Source organism: Babylonia areolata, chromosome 4 (genome assembly GCF_041734735.1).
Source record: "Babylonia areolata isolate BAREFJ2019XMU chromosome 4, ASM4173473v1, whole genome shotgun sequence".
NCBI lineage: Eukaryota > Metazoa > Mollusca > Gastropoda > Neogastropoda > Buccinidae > Babylonia > Babylonia areolata.
In genome coordinates, this window is record NC_134879.1 from 32,522,867 (window position 1) to 32,544,975 (window position 22,109).

At 43.3% G+C, this 22,109-nt stretch overlaps 1 protein-coding gene across 2 annotated transcripts in view; it reads right to left on the minus strand.

Annotated features, from left to right (window-relative positions):
- LOC143281076 (uncharacterized) overlaps positions 1–22,109 on the minus strand; it is a 55,826-nt gene that overhangs the window by 19,825 nt on the left and 13,892 nt on the right. For both annotated transcript variants that reach the window (XM_076586009.1, XM_076586010.1), the window contains exons 11-23: positions 21,437–21,500; positions 20,168–20,258; positions 16,709–16,788; positions 15,499–15,566; positions 14,461–14,571; positions 13,905–13,998; positions 12,248–12,361; positions 9,314–9,411; positions 7,402–7,567; positions 6,268–6,328; positions 5,385–5,514; positions 4,011–4,096; positions 1,006–1,121 (exon numbers count right to left, since the gene is read on the minus strand). In XM_076586009.1, coding sequence (XP_076442124.1) covers positions 1,006–1,121; positions 4,011–4,096; positions 5,385–5,514; positions 6,268–6,328; positions 7,402–7,567; positions 9,314–9,411; positions 12,248–12,361; positions 13,905–13,998; positions 14,461–14,571; positions 15,499–15,566; positions 16,709–16,788; positions 20,168–20,258; positions 21,437–21,500 — 1,279 coding nt within the window. The remainder of the gene's footprint in view (positions 1–1,005; positions 1,122–4,010; positions 4,097–5,384; positions 5,515–6,267; positions 6,329–7,401; positions 7,568–9,313; positions 9,412–12,247; positions 12,362–13,904; positions 13,999–14,460; positions 14,572–15,498; positions 15,567–16,708; positions 16,789–20,167; positions 20,259–21,436; positions 21,501–22,109) is intronic.

A 22,109-nucleotide genomic window follows, 5' to 3' on the forward strand; every position in this document is an offset into this window, starting at 1 on the left:
TCAGAGGGTCACTCTAATGCTGAACTTTCTTAACAAATCTGCATTGCTGCACACAGCCAAAGGCAGGAATACCTTTCTAGTCATAACCATATTCGTTTCTGGGCCGAATAAATGGACAGAAGCATTTTCATGAAGAGCAATGAAGAGAAAGGAATAATTGGGGAAGGAAGGAAAGGGGTGCTTCTTGTAAGCGAAGGGAAACAACTCCTCTTCATAGCAAACCATCCCAGCATCACAATGAATGAAGCTCTGGTACAGGATGTTCACCCTTTTCAGTTTGTTCTTGAAATTTTCATAATTTCCTAGGGAGCTGTTCGATGAACAAACACTACATCCTTTCAATTTTCAAAGATTTGTACCCTAACAGAAACCCTGAGTAATGACAGAAATATTTTGTAAGAATGTGAACACAATGGTACATGATACCAGCACCACTGCACTGAGGAAACAGAAGGCAGGTGCACAGCAATCTCACCTGACACACACAGCAATCTCACCTGACAATCTCACCTGACACACACAGCAATGACACACACAGCAATCTCACCTGACACACACAGCAATCTCACCTGACACACACAGCAATCTCACCTGACAATCTCACCTGACACACACAGCAATCTCACCTGACACACAGCAATCTCACCTGACAATCTCACCTGACACACACAGCAATCTCACCTGACACACACAGCAATCTCACCTGACAATCTCACCTGACACACACACAGCAATCTCACCTGACACACACAGCAATGACACACACAGCAATCTCACCTGACACACACAGCAATCTCACCTGACACACACAGCAATCTCACCTGACAATCTCACCTGACACACAGCAATCTCACCTGACACACACAGCAATCTCACCTGACAATCTCACCTGACACACACAGCAATCTCACCTGACACACACAGCAATGACACACACAGCAATCTCACCTGACACACACAGCAATCTCACCTGACAATCTCACCTGACACACACAACAATCTCACCTGACACACACAGTTGTACAGTGTCCTCAGTGCATGGCGGCCGTATGGAGTGTCAAAGTTGAACTCCTTGAGGTCGGCCCCAGTTGCTGCACGTCGGTCACCCTTTGTCAGGGCACCTGTCACAAGGTTCCACACACACATATGCATAATGTATCCCACACTGTAGTCACCCTTTGTCAGGGCACCTGTCACAAGGTTCCACACACACATATGCATAATGTATCCCACACTGTAGTCACCCTTTGTCAGGGCACCTGTCACAAGGTTCCACACACACACATATATAATGTATCCCACACTGTAGTCACCCTTTATCAGGGCACCTGTCAAACAGTTTCACACACACAGATATAATGTATCCCACACTGTGGTCACCCTTTATCAGGGCACCTGTCACACAGTTTCACACACACAGATATAATGTATCCCACACTGTAGTCACCCTTTGTCAGGGCACCTGTCACACCACTCCACACACACAGAGATATATATAATGTATCCCACACTGTAGTCACCCTTTGTCAGGGCACCTGTCACAAAGTTCCACACACATATATAATGTATCCCACACTGTAGTCACCCTTTGTCAGGGCACCTGTCACACAGTTCCACACACATATATAATGTATCCCACACTGTAGTCACCCTTTGTCAGGGCACCTGTCACAAAGTTCCACACACATATATAATGTATCCCACACTGTAGTCACCCTTTGTCAGGGCACCTGTCACATGGTTCCACACACATATATAATGTATCCCACACTGTAGTCACCCTTTATCAGGGCACCTGTCAAACAGTTTCACACACACAGATATAATGTATCCCACACTGTGGTCACCCTTTATCAGGGCACCTGTCAAACAGTTTCACACACACAGATATAATGTATCCCACACTGTAGTCACCCTTTATCAGGGCACCTGTCAAACAGTTTCACACACAGAGATATAATGTATCCTACACTGTAGTCACCCTTTGTCAGGGCACCTGTCACAAGGTTCCACACACACACATATATAATGTATCCCACACTGTAGTCACCCTTTATCAGGGCACCTGTCACAAGGTTCCACACACATATATAATGTATCCCACACTGTAGTCACCCTTTGTCAGGGCACCTGTCACATAATTGCAAACACAGATAAAAATAATGTATCCCACACTGTGGTCACCCTTTATCAGGGCACCTGTCAAACAGTTTCACACACAAAGATATAATGTATCCCACACTGTGGTCACCCTTTATCAGGGCACCTGTCAAACAGTTTCACACACACTGATATAATGTATCCCACACTGTAGTCACCCTTTGTCAGAGCACCTGTTACAAGATTCCACACACACATATATAATGTATCCCACACTGTAGTCACCCTTTGTCAGGGCACCTGTCACAAAGTTCCACACACATATATAATGTATCCCACACTGTAGTCACCCTTTGTCAGGGCACCTGTCACATGGTTCCACACACATATATAATGTATCCCACACTGTAGTCACCCTTTATCAGGGCACCTGTCAAACAGTTTCACACACACAGATATAATGTATCCCACACTGTAGTCACCCTTTATCAGGGCACCTGTCAAACAGTTTCACACACACAGATATAATGTATCCTACACTGTAGTCACCCTTTGTCAGGGCACCTGTCACAAAGTTTCACACACACTGATATAATGTATCCCACACTGTAGTCACCCTTTGTCAGGGCACCTGTCACATGGTTCCACACACATATATAATGTATCCCACACTGTAGTCACCCTTTGTCAGGGCACCTGTCACAAGGTTCCACACACATATATAATGTATCCCACACTGTAGTCACCCTTTGTCAGGGCACCTGTCACATGGTTCCACACACAGATATATATAATGTAGCCTACACTGCGGTCACCCTTTGTCAGGGCACCTGTCACACACGGTCCCACAAACAGATATAATGTATACTATACTGTGAATGCTGTTAGCCACAAAACACAAGAATCTCGTGTTTCAGATTTAATAATAAAAAAAATCATTTTTATAGCGCATAATCTTGCACACTGACACTCAATGAGCTGTGCACACTCCATCATCACAAATCATGCATCAACACCACACACCATACACAGCCATCCACACACAGAACCTGTAACAGAGCTGAGGGAATGCTTAGCAAATTAAATGTCTTGAGATTTATTTTAAAATCACTCCGAGCTGGAGTGTTACACTGACTCGAAGGCAAAGAGTTCCAAAAATTTTGGGGCAGTGTAACTAAAACCACATTCCATGTATTAATTCAACACTTTGGAAGTTTTCAGAATTTTTTCACTGAAGCAACGAAGAGCACAAGAAGAGTGGTGTGTGGAAAGTGAAGCAGACAGAAACAGTGGAAGTGATCTGTCAGAACAGCAATAGGCAAGAACTGCTATTCTGTACTCACATCAAAACTTAACAGGGAGCCAGTGCAGCTCTTTCACAAGCGATGCAATGAATCCGACACTGTGATGTCATTTTGTCACAAAACAAAAATTCTCAGGTTTCAAATGTCAAGAAAAACAGGATTCTAACACAATTACCAATGTTCATAAAAATGCACACACATTTCTGAATGAATTTAAACAGAAGGAAGGTGGCAGAATGGTTAAGACACTTGTCTGCTAATAGAGATTCCACGAGGGTCTGGGTTCAATTCCCGCTCTTACCCTTTCAAGTTTAACAAGAAAATCAAACTGAGCGTCTAGTCATTCGGACGAGACCTTAAACCGAGGTCCCGTGTGCAGCTCTGAAAAAGGACCCATGGCAACAAAAGTGTTGTCCTCTGGCAAAATTCTGTAGAAGAAATCCACTCTGATGGGTACACAAATATATTCACATGCAAGGTCTGGCATGTTGGGTTATGCTGCTGTCAGGCATCTGTGTAGCACATATGGTGTTGCACATATGGAGTTGTCCCAACAGAGCAAAGTCTCCCTGAAATACTGAAACAGAAAACAGATACACTGCTCACCCAGGGACTGCAGGCGTCGAGCGACAGCAGCAGCAAAGCGTCTCTCTCCCCCCAGGTCTGTTGTCAGAAGCTTGTACAGAGGACCACTGCACACATATCGATTTGAATAATCTTTAATTGTTCAACATAATCTTTAATTGTTCAATAGAGCACATGATTACAATGCAGGCAAAGACAAAGGAGCATCAACAAGCTTAAAGCTTATACTGTACTCACATGTTGCACTTCAATTTTAACATGACAGCTGATGAACCATATGCACAGACATTCATGTTGTTCTACAGGTGTCCGTTCCATACATGCCTACCCCTAAATATTACCACCCAGAACTGATGATGTAAAAATCAAGAACTGAAATTTTCAAGTTTTCTACAACACACTTCATTCTAAGGCGCCGTGACAGAATCAGTAAGGCGTTGGAATTCTGATCCAGTGGTCGATGTTCAATCCACCATTTCAGCCCAGTGTTGTGTTTTTGGGAAAAGGCATTTTACTCTGGTTTTCCCCACTCCTTCCAGGTGTGAATGAATACCTGATCTGGTTGGGGAAAGTTAAAACAGCTGAAGGAGAGGATTGGGCCCCACCTTCCTATGCCGAGCCTTAGTCACAGTGGATAGGAATTAATTACTGATATGGCCGTAAAAGGCTGTAGGACCTCCAACCTTTTAACATTTTTCTTACAAATGTGATGCTTTTCTGTTCTTACTGTTAATACAGTTTCTGTTCATAGTATCTGTACCTAAAAAGTCTGGTGAAATTGATTTTTCTTTTCGCAATACTGTCCACCATCTTCTTCATCGTCTTACATGTTGGCATCAGACAGCTCGCCATTTTTTTCATGTGGGCATGCTTCTGACTTTTTTCTGTAGCTGGTTATGAACTTAAGTGCATGTACACACTGTCAGAATTACAACTTTCCATGAAGTTTTTCCGTTTGTGAAAAAGATGCCCCCCAATTTCGTTTTTGTTTGTTTTTTACCATAACATGCAATCTGCAGCTGCAACACATGGAATGGTCATCAATTTTTACGTTCTTCTGTAACAAATACAGCTAATACAGAACAGTAGGTATATACTGAAGTTCAATTATCACAGAGAAACTAAATCTTTATAGCAGGTGTAACTACATTCACAAAAATCAAACACACACAAAACCCCTCATGTTTTACCTTCATAGGTAGGTAGGCAGGTAGATCTGTCTGTCTGTCTGTCTGTCTGTATGTATGTACACTAGTCAGTCATGTCTGACTAAAACCATCAGGTTTGACCACACAGGAATACAATACAATACATACAATACGATGCAATGACACATAACAAGACAGAAATTCCTCAAACACACATCTCCACCTGTTTCACCCTGTCGGTGTTTACCTGCACTGGTTGGAGCGGTGAGAGCGCCCTAGCTGCTGTACGGCTTTGTCAGCGCTCCACGGCAGTTCCATCGTGATGTGGACACGCCGTCGTCTGTTGCCCACACGCTCGTCAGCATGCAGAGATATCCCTGGAAAGTGTCACACAACTATCCCCTTGTGTGCCTCAGAGATGTAGCCACATAACATACTGTGGGATAACACCGTAATGCACTGCACAATTATCCCCTTCTGTGCCTCAGATATATAGCCACATAACAAAACATACCATGGGGATATCCCTGTAATGTGTTGCACAATTGTCCCCTTGTGTGCCTCAGTGATATAACCACGTAACACACTGTGGGATATCAATGCAAAGTGTCACACAATTATCTCCTTGTGTGCCTCAGTTGACAGAGATGTAACCACATAAAACACAGTGGGATATCCTTGCAACATGTCACATAATTATCCCCTTGTGTACCTCAGAGATGCAGCCACATAAAATACCGTGGGACATCCCTGCAATGTGTCACACATGGGGATAATTGTGTGCCTCAGTTAACAGAGATATAGCCAGATAACATACTGTGGGATATCCCTGTAATATGTCACAGAATTATCCCCTAGTGTGTGCCTCAATTAACAGAGATATGGCCGCATAAAACACAGTGGGATATTCCTGCAATGTGTTGTACAACTATCGCCTTCTGTGCCTCGGTTACAGCCACACAACTGCCATCTGAATGGCCTGCACTTCAGCACAAGCCGGTTACAAACGCTAACCACCTGACATACATTGACTGGTCCTATAAATTGATAGAATGATGCAAATGAAAATACAGGTCAGAACTAAAGAACAAATTTCATCATCAAAAAGACAGCAACATCATTACACTTACCTGTGCTGGCCGCATCAGAAATAATGGCCACCAGCTTCTTGCCTGCCATGAACAAATTTCTCTGAAACAACAAAAAAAGTAACACGTGAAATGTCAGTGTTCCCACAGCTGTGACCAAACAAAATGCCAGACTTTTTCCCAACCAGACTGAACATTCTCCGTAGCAAACACAAGGACCAAACTGAATCAAAGCTCTGTCTGCTATATCACTGACAAAAGAGACAGGTGGATTTCCTTGTACTAATGTTCAACTTTCATAACTGTTTGCTTCCTTTATGGTTCAATTTTTAAATGCACTGAGTTCTTTGTTGAGGTTTATAAGCGCTATATAAATATATTACTATTCTTACCATTATCATCATTACTGTTATCATTATCATTCTTAGTATCATTATTATTATTATTATCATGATCATTACTATCTTATCATCATAAGATGGCACTGTAGCAGAACTGGTAAGGTGCTGGACTTCTTCTTCTTCATTTGTGGGCTTCAACTCCCACGTTCACTCGCATGTACACAAGTGGACTTTTACGTGCATCACTGTTTTTACCCCACCATGCAGGCAGCCATACTCCATTTTCTGGGGGTGTCCATGCTGGGTATTTTCTGGTTTCCATAACCCATGGAACGCTGACATGGATTATAGGATCTTGAATGTGCGTATTTGATCTTCTGCTTTCGTATACACATGAAGGGGCTTCAGGCATGAGCAGCTCTGCACATATGTCGACCTGCGAGATTGGAAAAATCTCCACCCTTTACCCACCAGGTGCAGTTACCGAGATTAGAACCGGGGACCCTCAGATTGAAAGTCCAACGCTTTAACCACTCGGCTATTGCACCCGTCAATCAGGGTTTAATCCCCATTTCAGCATGGTGTTGTGTCCTTGGGAAAGGCTTTTTACTCAGGTTTTCCTCACTCCACCCTGGTGTGAACGGGTACCTGACTTCAGTTGGGGAAGGTTAAAATGGCAGGAGAAGAGGACTGGGCCCCAACTTCCCATCCCGAGCTCTGACCCAGTGGATAGGAATTCACTGCCACGATGACTGTAAAAGGCTCTGGGACCTTTAACCTTTTCTATCCTTACCATCATCATTATTATCATTGTTGAAAGGCTGTGGTGACTGACCTCTTTCACGTTCAAGTTCTCCAGTGCAGTGTGAGCCCCGGGCACAGTTCTCTGCTCATAAACAGGTTTGGTGTGAGGCCAGCGCCGAACCATTCGCCCCTTGCGTCCCGTCATCTCCGCCACTCGGTCCGGCCCCCCCAGCTTGTCAATCAGCTCATCCAGGGGGCTGTAGTGGGTGGGGAGGAGTTAGGGGGGTCAGGAGGAGAACGTCACTCAGTCAATCAGTTCAAGATCATCATCATAATACTGTGGATCTATATAGCATCTCATGTATTATGGGGGAACATCACTTAGTCAATCAGTTCAAAGTCATCTTCTTCTTCTTCTTCGTTCATGGGCTGCAACTCCCATGTTTACTTGTATGTACACGAGCGGGGTTTTGCGTGCAAGACCGTTTTTACCCCGCCACATAAGACAGCCATACTCTGTTTTCGGGGATATGCATGCTGGGTATGTTCTTGTTTCCATAACCCACCAAACACCAACATGGATTACAGGATCTTTAATGTGTGTATTTGATCTTCTGCTTGCGTATACACACAAAGGGGTTTCAAGCACTAGCAGGTCTGCACATATGTTGACCTGGGTGATTGGAAAAATCTCCACCCTTCACCCACCAGGCACCATCACTGAGATTCGAACCCGGGACCCTCAGATTGAAAGTCCAACGCTTTAACCATTCAGCTATTGTGCCCGTCGTTCAAGGTCATCAAAATCATACTGTGAATCAATATAGCCCCTCATTTAATTTTTGGGGAGAGGTCACTCAATCAGTTCAAGATCATCATGATAATACTGTGAATTAATGTAGAGCCTCATTTGTTTAGGGGGGACATCACACAGTCAATAATTTCAAGATCATAATCATACTGTGAATTCAAACAGCGCCTCATCTATTTTGCAGTGAAAGGTCAATCAGTCCAAGATTACCATAATACTGTAAATTTATATCGAGCCTCATTCAATTTCTGGGAGTACATCACACAGTCAGTCAGTTCAAGATCACAATAGTTATACCTGAGGAACTGTCTATGTCAATAAATGGGCAGGAAACAGTGCTGATGTGGAATCCGACACCAAAACTGTTTCGTCAATCCAATAAAAATACACACTTCTATGCTCACAGTCTACTCATAACTGTCAATATGATATGCACTTACAAATAAACCTAACAGCCTCAGAAAGACTGATGCAGATGAAAGAACTGCGAAAACTTTGGACCAAACTAATGAATAAAGAAAGGAACACAAGTAACTGATTCCCAACTAGAAAAAAATATTTATAAAAACAGAAACAAAAGTAACACTGAAATAAAGATAGCAGCCTGCAGAAAAAGAGATCCTCTAAAGATGCAGGAAACGGGGTGGCCACATGCTCCTCAAGCCTGCATCCAGCGTCACAAGGCAAGCCCTCGGTTTGAACCCGCAGGGGAAAAGGAAAAGAAGGCATCTAAGCTAAATGTGGCGCCTTGACCAAGAGGCAGACAAGAAAGGGATAGGCCGCACCTGGGAACACCTGGAACGACTGGCACAGAAGAGCGCTTGTTGGCGGCCTGTGTGCAAGGCGGGACAACAGGTATAGGTAAGGTGAAAGTATGCCCAAAACAGAGAAAGAGCATCAAGAATACCAGTACTTGACAACATGATCAGATACCAACATGTTATATAGAAGCAAAGACCAGACCTCTGATGTGCAGCCTCATGGCAACCTAACATCGATGGTTCCCTGTGGACTGCTGACGCTGGGACTGCCCTGACGAACCCCATGTGGGCGTGTATAGGGGACTCAGAATGAGCAGCATGGGAATAATGCCACTGTAATGGTACAGATGATAGGGCAGCAAAAAAAAAAAAGAAAAGAGAGACAGACAGACAAGAGAGAGAGAGAGAGAAGGAAAGAGGGCATCACCCACCTGTCAGGTAAACTGATCTGTTCTGCAAAGTTCACAAGCATCTGTTTGGCCTTGGCGCTCCAATCGTCCTCCACTGGCTCTGTGCCGGGATTCCCCACCTGTTGACATAAAACACTACTGTGCAGAACAGGGATTCCCTGTCTGTTGACATAAAACACTACTGTGTAGAACAGGGATTCCCTGTCTGTTGACATAAAACACTACTGTGTAGAACAGGGATTCCCTGTCTGTTGACATAAAACACTACTGTGTAGAACAGGGATTCCCCATCTGTTGACATAAAACACTACTGTGCAGAACAGGGATTCCCCACCTGTTGACATAAAACACTACTGTGTAGAACAGTGATTCCCCATCTGTTGACATGAAACACTACTGTGTAGAACAGTGATTCCCCATCTGTTGACATAAAACACTACTGTGCAGAACAGGGATTCCCTGTCTGTTGACATAAAACACTACTGTGTAGAACAGGGATTCCCCATCTGTTGACATAAAACACTACTGTGTAGAACAGGGATTCCCCATCTGTTGACATAAAACACTACTGTGCAGAACAGGGATTCCCTGTCTGTTGACATAAAACACTACTGTGTAGAACAGTGATTCCCCATCTGTTGACATGAAACACTACTGTGTAGAACAGTGATTCCCCATCTGTTGACATAAAACACTACTGTGTAGAACAGTGATTCCCCATCTGTTGACATGAAACACTACTGTGTAGAACAGTTATTCCCTATCTGTTGACATAAAACACTACTGTGTAGAACAGTGATTCCCCATCTGTTAACATAAAACACTACTGTGTAGAACAGGGATTCCCTGTCTGTTGACATAAAACACTACTGTGTAGAACAGTGATTCCCCATCTGTTGACATGAAACACTACTGTGTAGAACAGTTATTCCCTATCTGTTGACATAAAACACTACTGTGTAGAACAGGGATTCCCCATCTGTTGACATGAAACACTACTGTGTAGAACAGGGATTCCCTGTCTGTTGAAATAAAACACTACTGTGTAGAACAGTGGTTCCCCATCTGTTGACATGAAACACTACTGTGTAGAACAGTGATTCCCCATCTGTTGACATAAAACACTACTGTGTAAAACAGGGATTCCCCATCTGTTGACATAAAACACTACTGTGTAGAACAGGGATTCCCTATCTCTTGACATAAAACACTACTGTGTAGAACAGGGATTCCCCATCTGTTGACATGAAACACTACTGTGCAGTACAGGGATTTCCCATCTGTTGACAAAAAACACTACTGTGTAGAACAGGAAAAACTGTGTCACTGGAGAGAGAAATGGATAATCAACAATCAAAACATGATTGACAGAAACATTTATACACCAAATGTTAGTTTATACATGCTCATATAGACAACCTGTCAAGTGATTTTTGAGACTGATTTTTTTCCCTTCCTTTCTGCATTCATGGGTTATTCACAAACCCCACATTCACATGCATCTACATTAAGTTTTCACATACATTACCATTTTTATATCGCCATGTATGCACCAATACTTTGTTTTTTGGGGTGCGCATGCTAGGTATGGTTTATTTCTATTTACCCACTGAAGACCGACATGATTTATAGGATCTTTAACATGCTCATTTGATCTTTTGCGTGTGTATACACACGAAAGGGATGAAGGAACAAGCAGGTCTTCACATATATTGATCTTGGAGAAATGAAAAAAATCTCCACCCTCAACACTTTGACTGCCACACCCATAAAATTCATGGTCATAGTGACCTCACTGATGACATCATGAAAAGAAGGGAAATCACTCTGAAGACTGAAAATTCACATTTGATCTGGAGTAGTTTATCTCCATATCATTTTCCAGTTTTTGGCCAGCTGTTCTGGATACTGATTTAAGACTTGCAGAGAAGGGCTTAATTCACCCTGTGCAGACAACAGGATCATCTCCTGTGTTCATGGGCTGCAACTCCCAACATTCACTCCTATGTATGAGTGAGCTTTTACCTGCATGATCGGTTTTTTTTTTTTATCCTGCAATGTAGGCAGCCATACTCCATTTTCAGGGGTATACCAGGCTCTAACCCAGGACCCTCAGACTGAGGATTAGTGCAATAACTACACAGCTATTGCACCCGCTTTCAGACTAACAACAGATGGGTGCAACAGCTGAGTGGTAAAAGTGTTGGACTTTCAATCTGAGGATCATGAGTCTGACTCCTGGTCACAGCGACTGGTGAGTAAAAGGTGGAGACTCTTCCAATCTCCCAGGTTAACACAAGTGCAGACCTGCTAGTGCCTGAATTCCCTTCATGTGTTTACACATGCAGAAGATCAAATACGCACGTTAAAGATCCCGCAATCCATGTCAGTGGCAAGCACACCCATGAAAATGAGTACGACTGCCTTCATGGTGGGGGTAAAAAAGTCATATATATAAAACCCCACTCGTATAAATGAGTGAACGAAGAAGACCAACACATTTTTTTTTATTTTTTTTTTTTATTAAAGTTCCAGCGCCACATTCACATACAAACACCACATCCTATGACTGTTCAAAGTGATGTTCAAAGTCGATCGCCTTCAATTTGAAGACTGCATCGTAGGCATTACGTCGCATTTTCGGCATGATGAGGGTGTGCGCTTGAGCAGAGTAGAACTGAATGCTCAACTGAAGGCTTTAATGTGTGCAGATTTGATTTTTAAAACATGAACAGTTAGTACACTAACCTGAAGCTCATCCAAATATGAATGAACAGAAATCATGATTTTGGTGAGTTGAAGGGCAGCTAAGAATAGACGAGAACGTGACACTCCTGGGATTGGGAAAATCCCCAAATAAGCCGCATTACTGTATAAGCCGCGCAGGCTGAAGCTGGGAGAAAAAGTTGCGGCTTATAGACCGAACTTTACGGTAAGACAGTTTGCTCCACATACCTTGTGTGTTGGGAAGTTGCCTCTGATGAAGCTCCGGATGATTTCCCGGCACACAGAGATGAACTTGCTGGGTCCGTCCAGTTGATGCAGCAGTAAATCTGTGTCCAGTGCTGCCTGTTCGACACACAATTGTAATAATAATAATAATGACAATAATATATAAAGTTTAATACTGTCCAGAGACTAAGCGCTTTCAAACTAGTTATTCACACCAATGCATAACTTCCCAACTCTAATGGAAGAAAGTAAAAAGACAAAACTTTAAAATACATGTAAATGGAAAACCAGAGAAACTGTAAACTGAAGAAAGGGTGGGGATGGGGAAGCTCTTTTAGAAACAAGCACGGTTTAAGGCCAGACTTGAAAGAACTGAGTACAGGGACTAGGCAAGAGAAAGAGAGAGATCATTCCAAGTGTAAGGCCCTGAGGCAGAGAAAGGGTGAAGTGGTTGAATCTGTGAATCAATACCTAAGAAAATACTATTTTACAATTAGAATATATTTTGAAAATGTCATGTGTCCATTGTGAGAGGCTCATGTTCAACATGAACTTCACCCTCTCACTTGCGAAAGCTCTTTGCAGTCAAAAAGCTTGCCAGCTCAGTTTCTATGACTGTGATTGACCTTTTTCATTGACTATACCCACCTCTGTCATTGTTGGGACAGTGATTCACTTCCATGTCTACACGAGCTGTGATTTGTTTTTAAAAACTTCTGGCCTATTCTTATTTCTATAAACCGTCATACATGTAAAATGTTACATGTCTGTCTGAGTGTGTATGTATGCGTGCCTGAAATCTGAATGACACAGGAAACAAAAGATGAGCGCCCAGTGGCAGCCGTTAGCCGACTCTACCCAGGTAGGCAGCCTGGCATGCAAATGACCCCGCGTTTGTAAAGCACTTTGAGCTTGGTCTCCCACCGAGGATAGGCGCTATATAAGTATCATATCAATCAATCAATCAATCAATCAACATGTATAATCTGACAATAGGCATGCTATTTCAAGCTGTATTTTGTTTCTTTTCTTTATGGATGTCATTATGTAGAGGTGCAAATACACTAATTTGTTACACAAAAATTATTATCTTGATTTTAAATGCTTGAACAGTTATCTACAATCAACCTAATTAGGAAAAAAAAAAAAGCCCTGATGCAGAATCTACATTCATTTTCCTTCACAAAAACGTTTACTTTCTAAATCTTTCTGCATCTCCTATAGTTTTTGTAGTAGATTTTTTTTGTAATTCATTATCCCCAAATCCTCAAAATTCCCTGGTCAGGGGAGAGCACTTTTTCTTCTTTTTTTCATACAAAATTCTCTGGCACTCAACTGGTAAAAGTGAGTCATGAAAAATAAAATGAAATGAATACATAAATAATAATATAGATAAAACAGGAACAAATCAAAATTTGAAAAATAAACAAAAAATGAAACAAAAGTTTAAAAACAATCCAATCTCTGTAAACATCCCTCCCCTCCCACCTCCCATGTCCACTGACCTCTCAAGTACTCTGCAGACCAATGATCACACACTGACACCCCCCCCCCCCCCCCCCCAGTACCCCCCTGTCCACTGACCTCTCCAGTGCTCTGCAGACTGATGACCAACACAGTGACACCCCTCCCCACCCCACCCCGCGTCATGTCCACTGACCTCTCCAGTGCTCTGCAGACCAATGACCACACAGTGACCAGCCTCCAGCGCTGCTTTTGCCTCCTTCACCACTGCCGGTACCTTCAGGCCCATGCTGGTCAAGGGAAACAGAACAATGTTGTACAGTGTCATGGTCACCAAAGATGTGTGATGGTCTACATGTAACACGCCCTCCTAGGAAGCAAGAGAATCTAAGGACACTGGTTCCGATTCCTACCCTCCTCACCAGTGTTTATTCTCCCTACACTAGACCTTGAGTGGTGGTCTGCATGCAAGTCATTCAGAGGACACAATATACCAAGGTCATGAGTGCATCGTGCACTCAGTGCATGTAAAAGAACTCATGGCAAACAAAAGTGTTGTCCCTGGCAAAATTCTGAAGAAAAACCCACTGTGATAAGAAAACAAATACACTTTCAAGCAGTTCTCAAGGCTCAATTCACACTCATCACAGAAGGATATCTGATGGATCTCTGCCAAAGGCAAACATTCTCACACACATCACAAGAGGACTGTTGGGTTGATCTCTGCCAATGACATCCATTCTCACACTCACCACAGCTGTTTGAAGAACCGCTGATGCGCGCCCCAGTATGTGGTCCATGTGCGACCCACAGTGGTGTAGGTTCTGGACAAGGCAATGTCCAGGGACCGCCGGATTTCACTCCTGTCGTCATAGATCACAATTCTTACCATCAGATTTCACTGTCGTCATAAAGTCACCATTCTTACCATCAGATTTCACCTGTCGTCATAAAGTCACCATTCTTGCCATCAGATTTCACTTCTGTCGTCATAAAGTCACCATTCTTACCATCAGATTTCTCTGTCGTCATAAAGTCACAATTCTTACCATCAGATTTCACTGTCGTCATAAAGTCACCATTCTTGCCATCAGATTTCACTTCTGTTGTCATAAAGTCACCATTCTTACCATCAGATTTCACTCCTGTCGTCATAAAGTCACCATTCTTACCATCAGATTTCACTGTCGTCATAAAGTCACCATTCTTACCATCAGATTTCACTCCTGTCGTCATAAAGTCACCATTCTTACCATCAGATTTCACTGTCGTCATAAAGTCACCATTCTTACCATCAGATTTCACTTCTGTCATCATAAAGTCACCATTCTTACCTTCAGATTTCACTTCTGTCATCATAAAGTCACCATTCTTACCATCAGATTTCACTCCTGTCGTCATAAAGTCACCATTCTTACCATCAGATTTCACTTCTGTCGTCATAAAGTCACCATTCTTGCCATCAGATTTCACTCCTGTCGTCATAAAGTCACCATTCTTACCATCAGATTTCACTCCTGTCGTCATAAAGTCACCATTCTTACCATCAGATTTCACTCCTGTCGTCATAAAGTCACCATTCTTGCCATCAGATTTCACTCCTGTCGTCATAAAGTCACCATTCTTACCATCAGATTTCACTTCTGTCGTCATAAAGTCACCATTCTTACCTTCAGATTTCACTTCTGTCGTCATAAAGTCACCATTCTTACCATCAGATTTCACTCCTGTCACCATTCTTACCACACAGCTAAGTGATTTCCAAAATGAGGCATAAGGACAACACTGACCAGAGAGCTGCGGAAGAATCGTACACCTTCCGCTGATCCTCCGTCAGGGCTACCTCCACAGTCATGAACTGAAACAGGGAGAACAGGAGAACACACTCACACTGAGGAGAACCCAATAAACTCGAGGAGAATACACTGTACTCACTGAGAACATAACATAATAAAGGAGAACACAACAGACTGAAGGAGAACACACCAACTCCAGGAGAACATACTAGACTCAAGACAACATACTAGACTGAAGGAGAACACACTAGAATGAAGAAAACACAGACTCAAGAACACACTAGATTAATGAGAACATACTAGACAGAAGGAAAACATAACAGACTCAAGAACACACTAAACTGAAGGAGAACACACAGAACACATTAGACTCAATCAGAACACACCACATTCCATGAGAACACACGGACTTGATGTGAACACTCTGACTCAATGACAACAAACTCAACTCCAACAATAAACAGCCAGGCAACATGACAACAACAAAAGCATCAACAAGGTTCTCCAGCTTTTTATTTACATGTACCTTTAAGTGTTGTCTTTCATCCCTCTGAATAAAAGTTATGCATGCGTGTGAATGAATAGCATGGAAGTGCTTTCGATTTGTCTCTGCACAAGTTCTATGCCCAGACCTTTGTTGTCATTAACATCCAACACCAGACAAACCAGCACTGGTCATGTAAAACAGAAAGAACAACCCAAAGTGATAGACACCCTCATTCACTATACACAAAATAACACCAGCTGAAAACTGTTATCAAAATATTTTTGTCTGTTTTGCTTTTGTCTCTGTCATTCTTTTATAACACACAGATACAACAACAACAACAAACAATCACCAGCTAGAATATGTCACAAAAGGAATGGTTTTCTGTTTTATCTTCTCTTCCCCCCAACCCCCAAAGAACGAAGTGCATTACAAAAAAAAAAAAAAAGTTCAGTGTCTTTTTATTGTTTCCAGACAGAAGTAAGTGTTACACATGTGTCATAATATTTGTTCTACACAAATGACTGTATATTTCTGTTTTAGGAGTTTCCAGTTTTTCACTATTTTGTCACTTCTTGTCAATGGTAGACATCTTATTTAGCTGGTTAAAGGCTGAGACTAAGTTCTGAAAATACAACAACATGCTGGCTTAATTTTTTTTTTTTTTTTTTTTTTTAAGTAAAATAAAATAATTTATAAAAAAAATATAAAAATTACCTCAGCCTGTCTGTAACTCAGACCTCTGGACACGTACATCCCTGATGACTTCATCTCCATGGCCAGCATCTCTGCCACACCTGCACACACACACACACACACACACACACACACACACACACACACACACACTGTAAACCACCATTACAGCATAATGTTTATGACACCTATCTGCCGATACAATATCAGTGAGGGTCTGGGTTCTAATCCTGCTCTCGCCCTTTCTCCTAAGTTTGACTGAAAAATCAAGCTAAGCATCTAGTCATTCAGATGAGATGATAAACCAAGGTCCAATGTGCTGTGCGCACTCTGCGCAAAGAAAACAGAACATGTAGCAATATAAGCATTGTCCTCTAGCAAAATTCTGCACAGGAAATCCACTCTGATAGGTACACAAATATATGCATGCACTCAAGGCCTGACTAAGCGTGTTGGGGCTATGCTGCTGGTCGGGCATCTGCCTAGCAGTTGTGGTGTAGCGGATATGGATTTGTCCAAACACAGTGACACCTCCTTGAGAAAGTGAAACTGTAAACTGCCTTGTGAGCACCCAGTGTCTTGTAAATGCCCACCCTCCATTTTGTGTTGAAAACTGTGTGCATAGGGTAAAATAACTTATAAATGCCGAGGCAGGGGTGCGGTTGGGGTGGGGTGGGGGAATATCAACACAGGATAATTAAGATACTCATTTGTGATCGTGTTAATTTACACAGCAGTGCAGATTTTGAACAAGAGATAAATAGCTGCATGACATATTGATGAGTCACTGGAAAAAAAACCAGGGGAGAGCAGGAAGGACACAACACCATGCCAAAACTGGGACTGGAACCCTGAGCAGTGGTGAACACTGAATCAGAGGTCCCATCACCTGACTCTGCCATGACGCCTCTTTCAACAATGCTGCATTCATAACTAAAAGTGTTCCAACATTCAATTAGTCACACACCCAGTGCTCCAACATTCAATTAGTCACACACCCAGCGCTCCAGCATTCAATTAGTCACACACCCATTTCTCCAACACTCAACTGGTCACACACCCAGTGCTCCAACACTCAACTGGTCACACACCCAGCACTCCAACACTCAACTGGTCACACACCCAGTGCTCCAACACTCAACTGGTCACACACCCAGTGCTCCAACATTCAATTGGTCACACACCCATTTCTCCAACACTCAACTGGTCACACACCCAGCGCTCCAACATTCAATTAGTCACACACCCAGCGATCCAACATTCAATTAGTCACAAACCCAGTGCTCCAACACTCAACTGGTCACCCACCCAGTGCTCCAACACTCAACTGGTCACAAACCCAGTGCTCCAACACTCAACTGGTCACCCACCCAGTGCTCCAACACTCAACTGGTCACAAACCCAGTGCTCCAACACTCAACTGGTCACAAACCCAGTGCTCCAACACTCAACTGGTCACAAACCCAGTGCTCCAACACTCAACTGGTCACCCACCCAGTGCTCCAACATTCAATTGGTCACACACCCAATGCTCCAACATTCAATTAGTCACAAACCCAGTGCTCCAACACTCAACTGGTCACACACCCAGTGCTCCAACATTCAACTGGTCACACACCCAGCGCTCCAACACTCAACTGGTCACACACCCAGTGCTCCAACACTCAACTAGTCACACACCCATTGCTCCAACACTCAACTGGTCACACACCCAGTGCTCCAACACTCAACTGGTCACACACCCAGTGCTCCAACACTCAACTGGTCACACACCCAGTGCTCCAACACTCAACTGGTCACACACCCAGCGCTCCAACACTCAACTGGTCACACACCCAGTGCTCCAACATTCAACTGGTCACACACCCAGTGCTCCAACATTCAACTGGTCACACACCCAGTGCTCCAACACTCAATTAGTCACACACCCAGTGCTCCAACACTCAACTGGTCACACACCCAGCGCTCCAACACTCAACTGGTCACACACCCAGTGCTCCAACACTCAACTGGTCACACACCCAGTGCTCCAACATTCAACTGGTCACACACCCAGTGCTCCAACACTCAACTGGTCACACACCCATTTCTCAACACTCAACTGGTCACACACCCAGCGCTCCAACACTCAACTAGTCACACACCCAGTGCTCCAACACTCAACTAGTCACACACCCATTTCTCCAACACTCAACTGGTCACACACCCAGTGCTCCAACACTCAACTAGTCACAAACCCATTGCTCCAACACTCAACTGGTCACATACCCAGTGCTCCAACACTCAACTGGTCACACACCCAGCGCTCCAACACTCAACTGGTCACACACCCAGTGCTCCAACATTCAACTGGTCACACACCCATTGCTCCAACACTCAACTGGTCACACACCCAGTGCTCCAACACTCAACTGGTCACACACCAAGTGCTCCAACATTCAACTGGTCACACACCCAGTGCTCCAACACTCAACTGGTCACACACCAAGTGCTCCAACACTCAATTAGTCACACACCCATTGCTCCAACACTCAACTGGTCACATACCCAGTGCTCCAACACTCAACTGGTCACACACCCAGTGCTCCAACACTCAACTGGTCACACACCCAGCACTCCTACATTCAACTGGTCACACACCCAGCGCTCCAACACTCAACTGGTCACATACCCAGTGCTCCAACACTCAACTGGTCACACACCCAGTGCTCCAACATTCAACTGGTCACACACCAAGTGCTCCAACACTCAATTAGTCACACACCCATTGCTCCAACACTCAACTGGTCACACACCCAGTGCTCCAACATTCAACTGGTCACACACCCAGTGCTCCAACACTCAATTAGTCACACACCCAGTGCTCCAACACTCAACTGGTCACACACCCATTTCTCCAACACTCAACTGGTCACACACCCATTTCTCCAACACTCAACTGGTCACACACCCATTTCTCCAACACTCAACTGGTCACACACCCATTTCTCCAACACTCAATTAGTCACACACCCATTTCTCCAACACTCAACTAGTCACACACCCATTTCTCCAACACTCAACTGGTCACACACCCATTTCTCCAACACTCAATTAGTCACACACCCATTTCTCCAACACTCAACTGGTCACACACCCAGCGCTCCAACACTCAACTGGTCACACACCCAGCGCTCCAACACTCAACTGGTCACACACATTCAGTGCTCCAACATTCAACTGGTCACACACCCAGCGCTCCAACACTCAACTGGTCACACACATTCAGTGCTCCAACACTCAACTGGTCACACACCCAGCGCTCCAACACTCAACTGGTCACACACCCAGTGCTCCAACATTCAACTGGTCACACACCAAGTGCTCCAACACTCAATTAGTCACACACCCAGTGCTCCAACATTCAACTGGTCACACACCAAGTGCTCCAACACTCAATTAGTCACACACCCATTTCTCAACACTCAACTGGTCACATACCCAGGCCTTTCTTCTGAACAGTCTCCAGGAACTCCACGAATGATCTGAACGGCGCACCGTCCCCCCACAGTCCCATTCGCTCCATGAAGGCCTGGACAGAGACACCACTTCATAAGAAATAAGTAATGTATTCATATGGCATTGAATCTTGTGCTGAGACAAAGCACTTGCACATCAGTCATTCACACACATACATGTACAGCTCTGACTGAGCCAGACTAAAAATGAAAGTTATGTTCATGTAAGGAGAAAGCAAGATAAACTGTATGTACTTCAGAAAAAAAACTTGAGAAAAACATCTTCTAAATGCAAAATAACTCAATAAATGTTTCAGTCTTCAGATTGGGGTTATATATGTGTGTGTGTGTGTGTGTGTGTGTGTGTGTGTCTGTGTATATGTGTGTGCATGTATATGTGAGTGTGTGTGTGAATGAGAGAAAAGAGTATGTGTGTGAGGGGCGGGCAGTGGTAGTAGTAGTAGTGTGTGTTTGCATGTCTGCGTGTGTGTATTTCTATGACACAAATCTAATGACCTGGGTTTTGACATGTACACCAAAACTGCCTCACGTGTTAAAGACAGATGTACATGCTGTACACACATATACTGTTTTTCCTTGGTCAACATTTTCAAATTTCTGAAAATGTGGGGGTTTATTTATTTAGACTTCTTGCTATAGCGCATATTCTTGAAGCTCTATGTGCTTTACAATAGCACTAAAACATTCACTCAAACATCCCCACACAAACATATGCATATAATCTGAAACATAGGTGAGAGAGAACAATTAAAATAGGTCATGTCAGTTGATTAAATCAAGAAATGCAACAGGTATTTAAAAATTGATAACAACAACAACAAAAGTAGACAATTGAAATTGAAAGAACACAAGCAGGTATACGCATGCATATATACGTAGGTACATACATACATACATACCTACATACAAACACACAAAACACACAACGTGCGCACACACACACACACATACACGTGCGCGCGCGCACGCACGCACACATGCACCAACGAACACAAGCCGCATACCCAAACACATTACTCACGCACTCAATCAGTGACACACACACATACACGCACCTACAGGCACAATACACACACGAACACAGATCAACAATCAAATAATGCAAACTACTGCGACATTACAAAAACAACAAAAAAAGTGATTGTTATTTCTAATAGTTGCTGTTGTTGCTTGTTGTTGTTTTTTTTAAGGGGGTGCAGGGGGACAGAGGCAAGGGAATAAAAATGGTTACCATGTTCTTGACGTCACTGACACCTGTAGCACTGCAGTAGACAACACGGGCCTTTGGCAGTAACCTGCAAAAATATCACCATCATATACCTATACATACACACACACACTCACACACAAACACAGACTTACACACATTCTCAGGTCACCTTGTTCATGGCTTTATTTTTTTTCTTAAATCACCTGGCTTTTAACACATTATTCAACAATTTTGTTTGTCTTCTTTTCAGGCATGAAAACAGCTGAACAAAAAATAAAAATTTATGAGGGGAAAATGGTGGGGGTCTGGGAAACAGAAGCTGAGAGGTAGCATTTCAGCATCAACCACAGACTGTACAATCAAACAGTTATCAACCTCTGATTTTTTTTTTTTTTTTTACTTTCAGGCGGCACCTTAACAGCAGAAGAAAATATTCAATTCAATGGAACTTTACATGCATCTGGCAAAATCCACCAAACAGCAGAAAAATTCCACACCTGTATCTGTGTTTGTGAACTGGAACTCCCATATCCACTGAAGATGGGTTTTATGTGCATGACCATTTTCACACCACCACATAGGCAGCCATACTCCGTTTATGGGGGTACCATTTCTGTGCACCATGATACCACTGACAGAGATTATATGACAAACTTCTGACCTTGTATCGCCAGTCTGAACTGTTGTTTTTTTT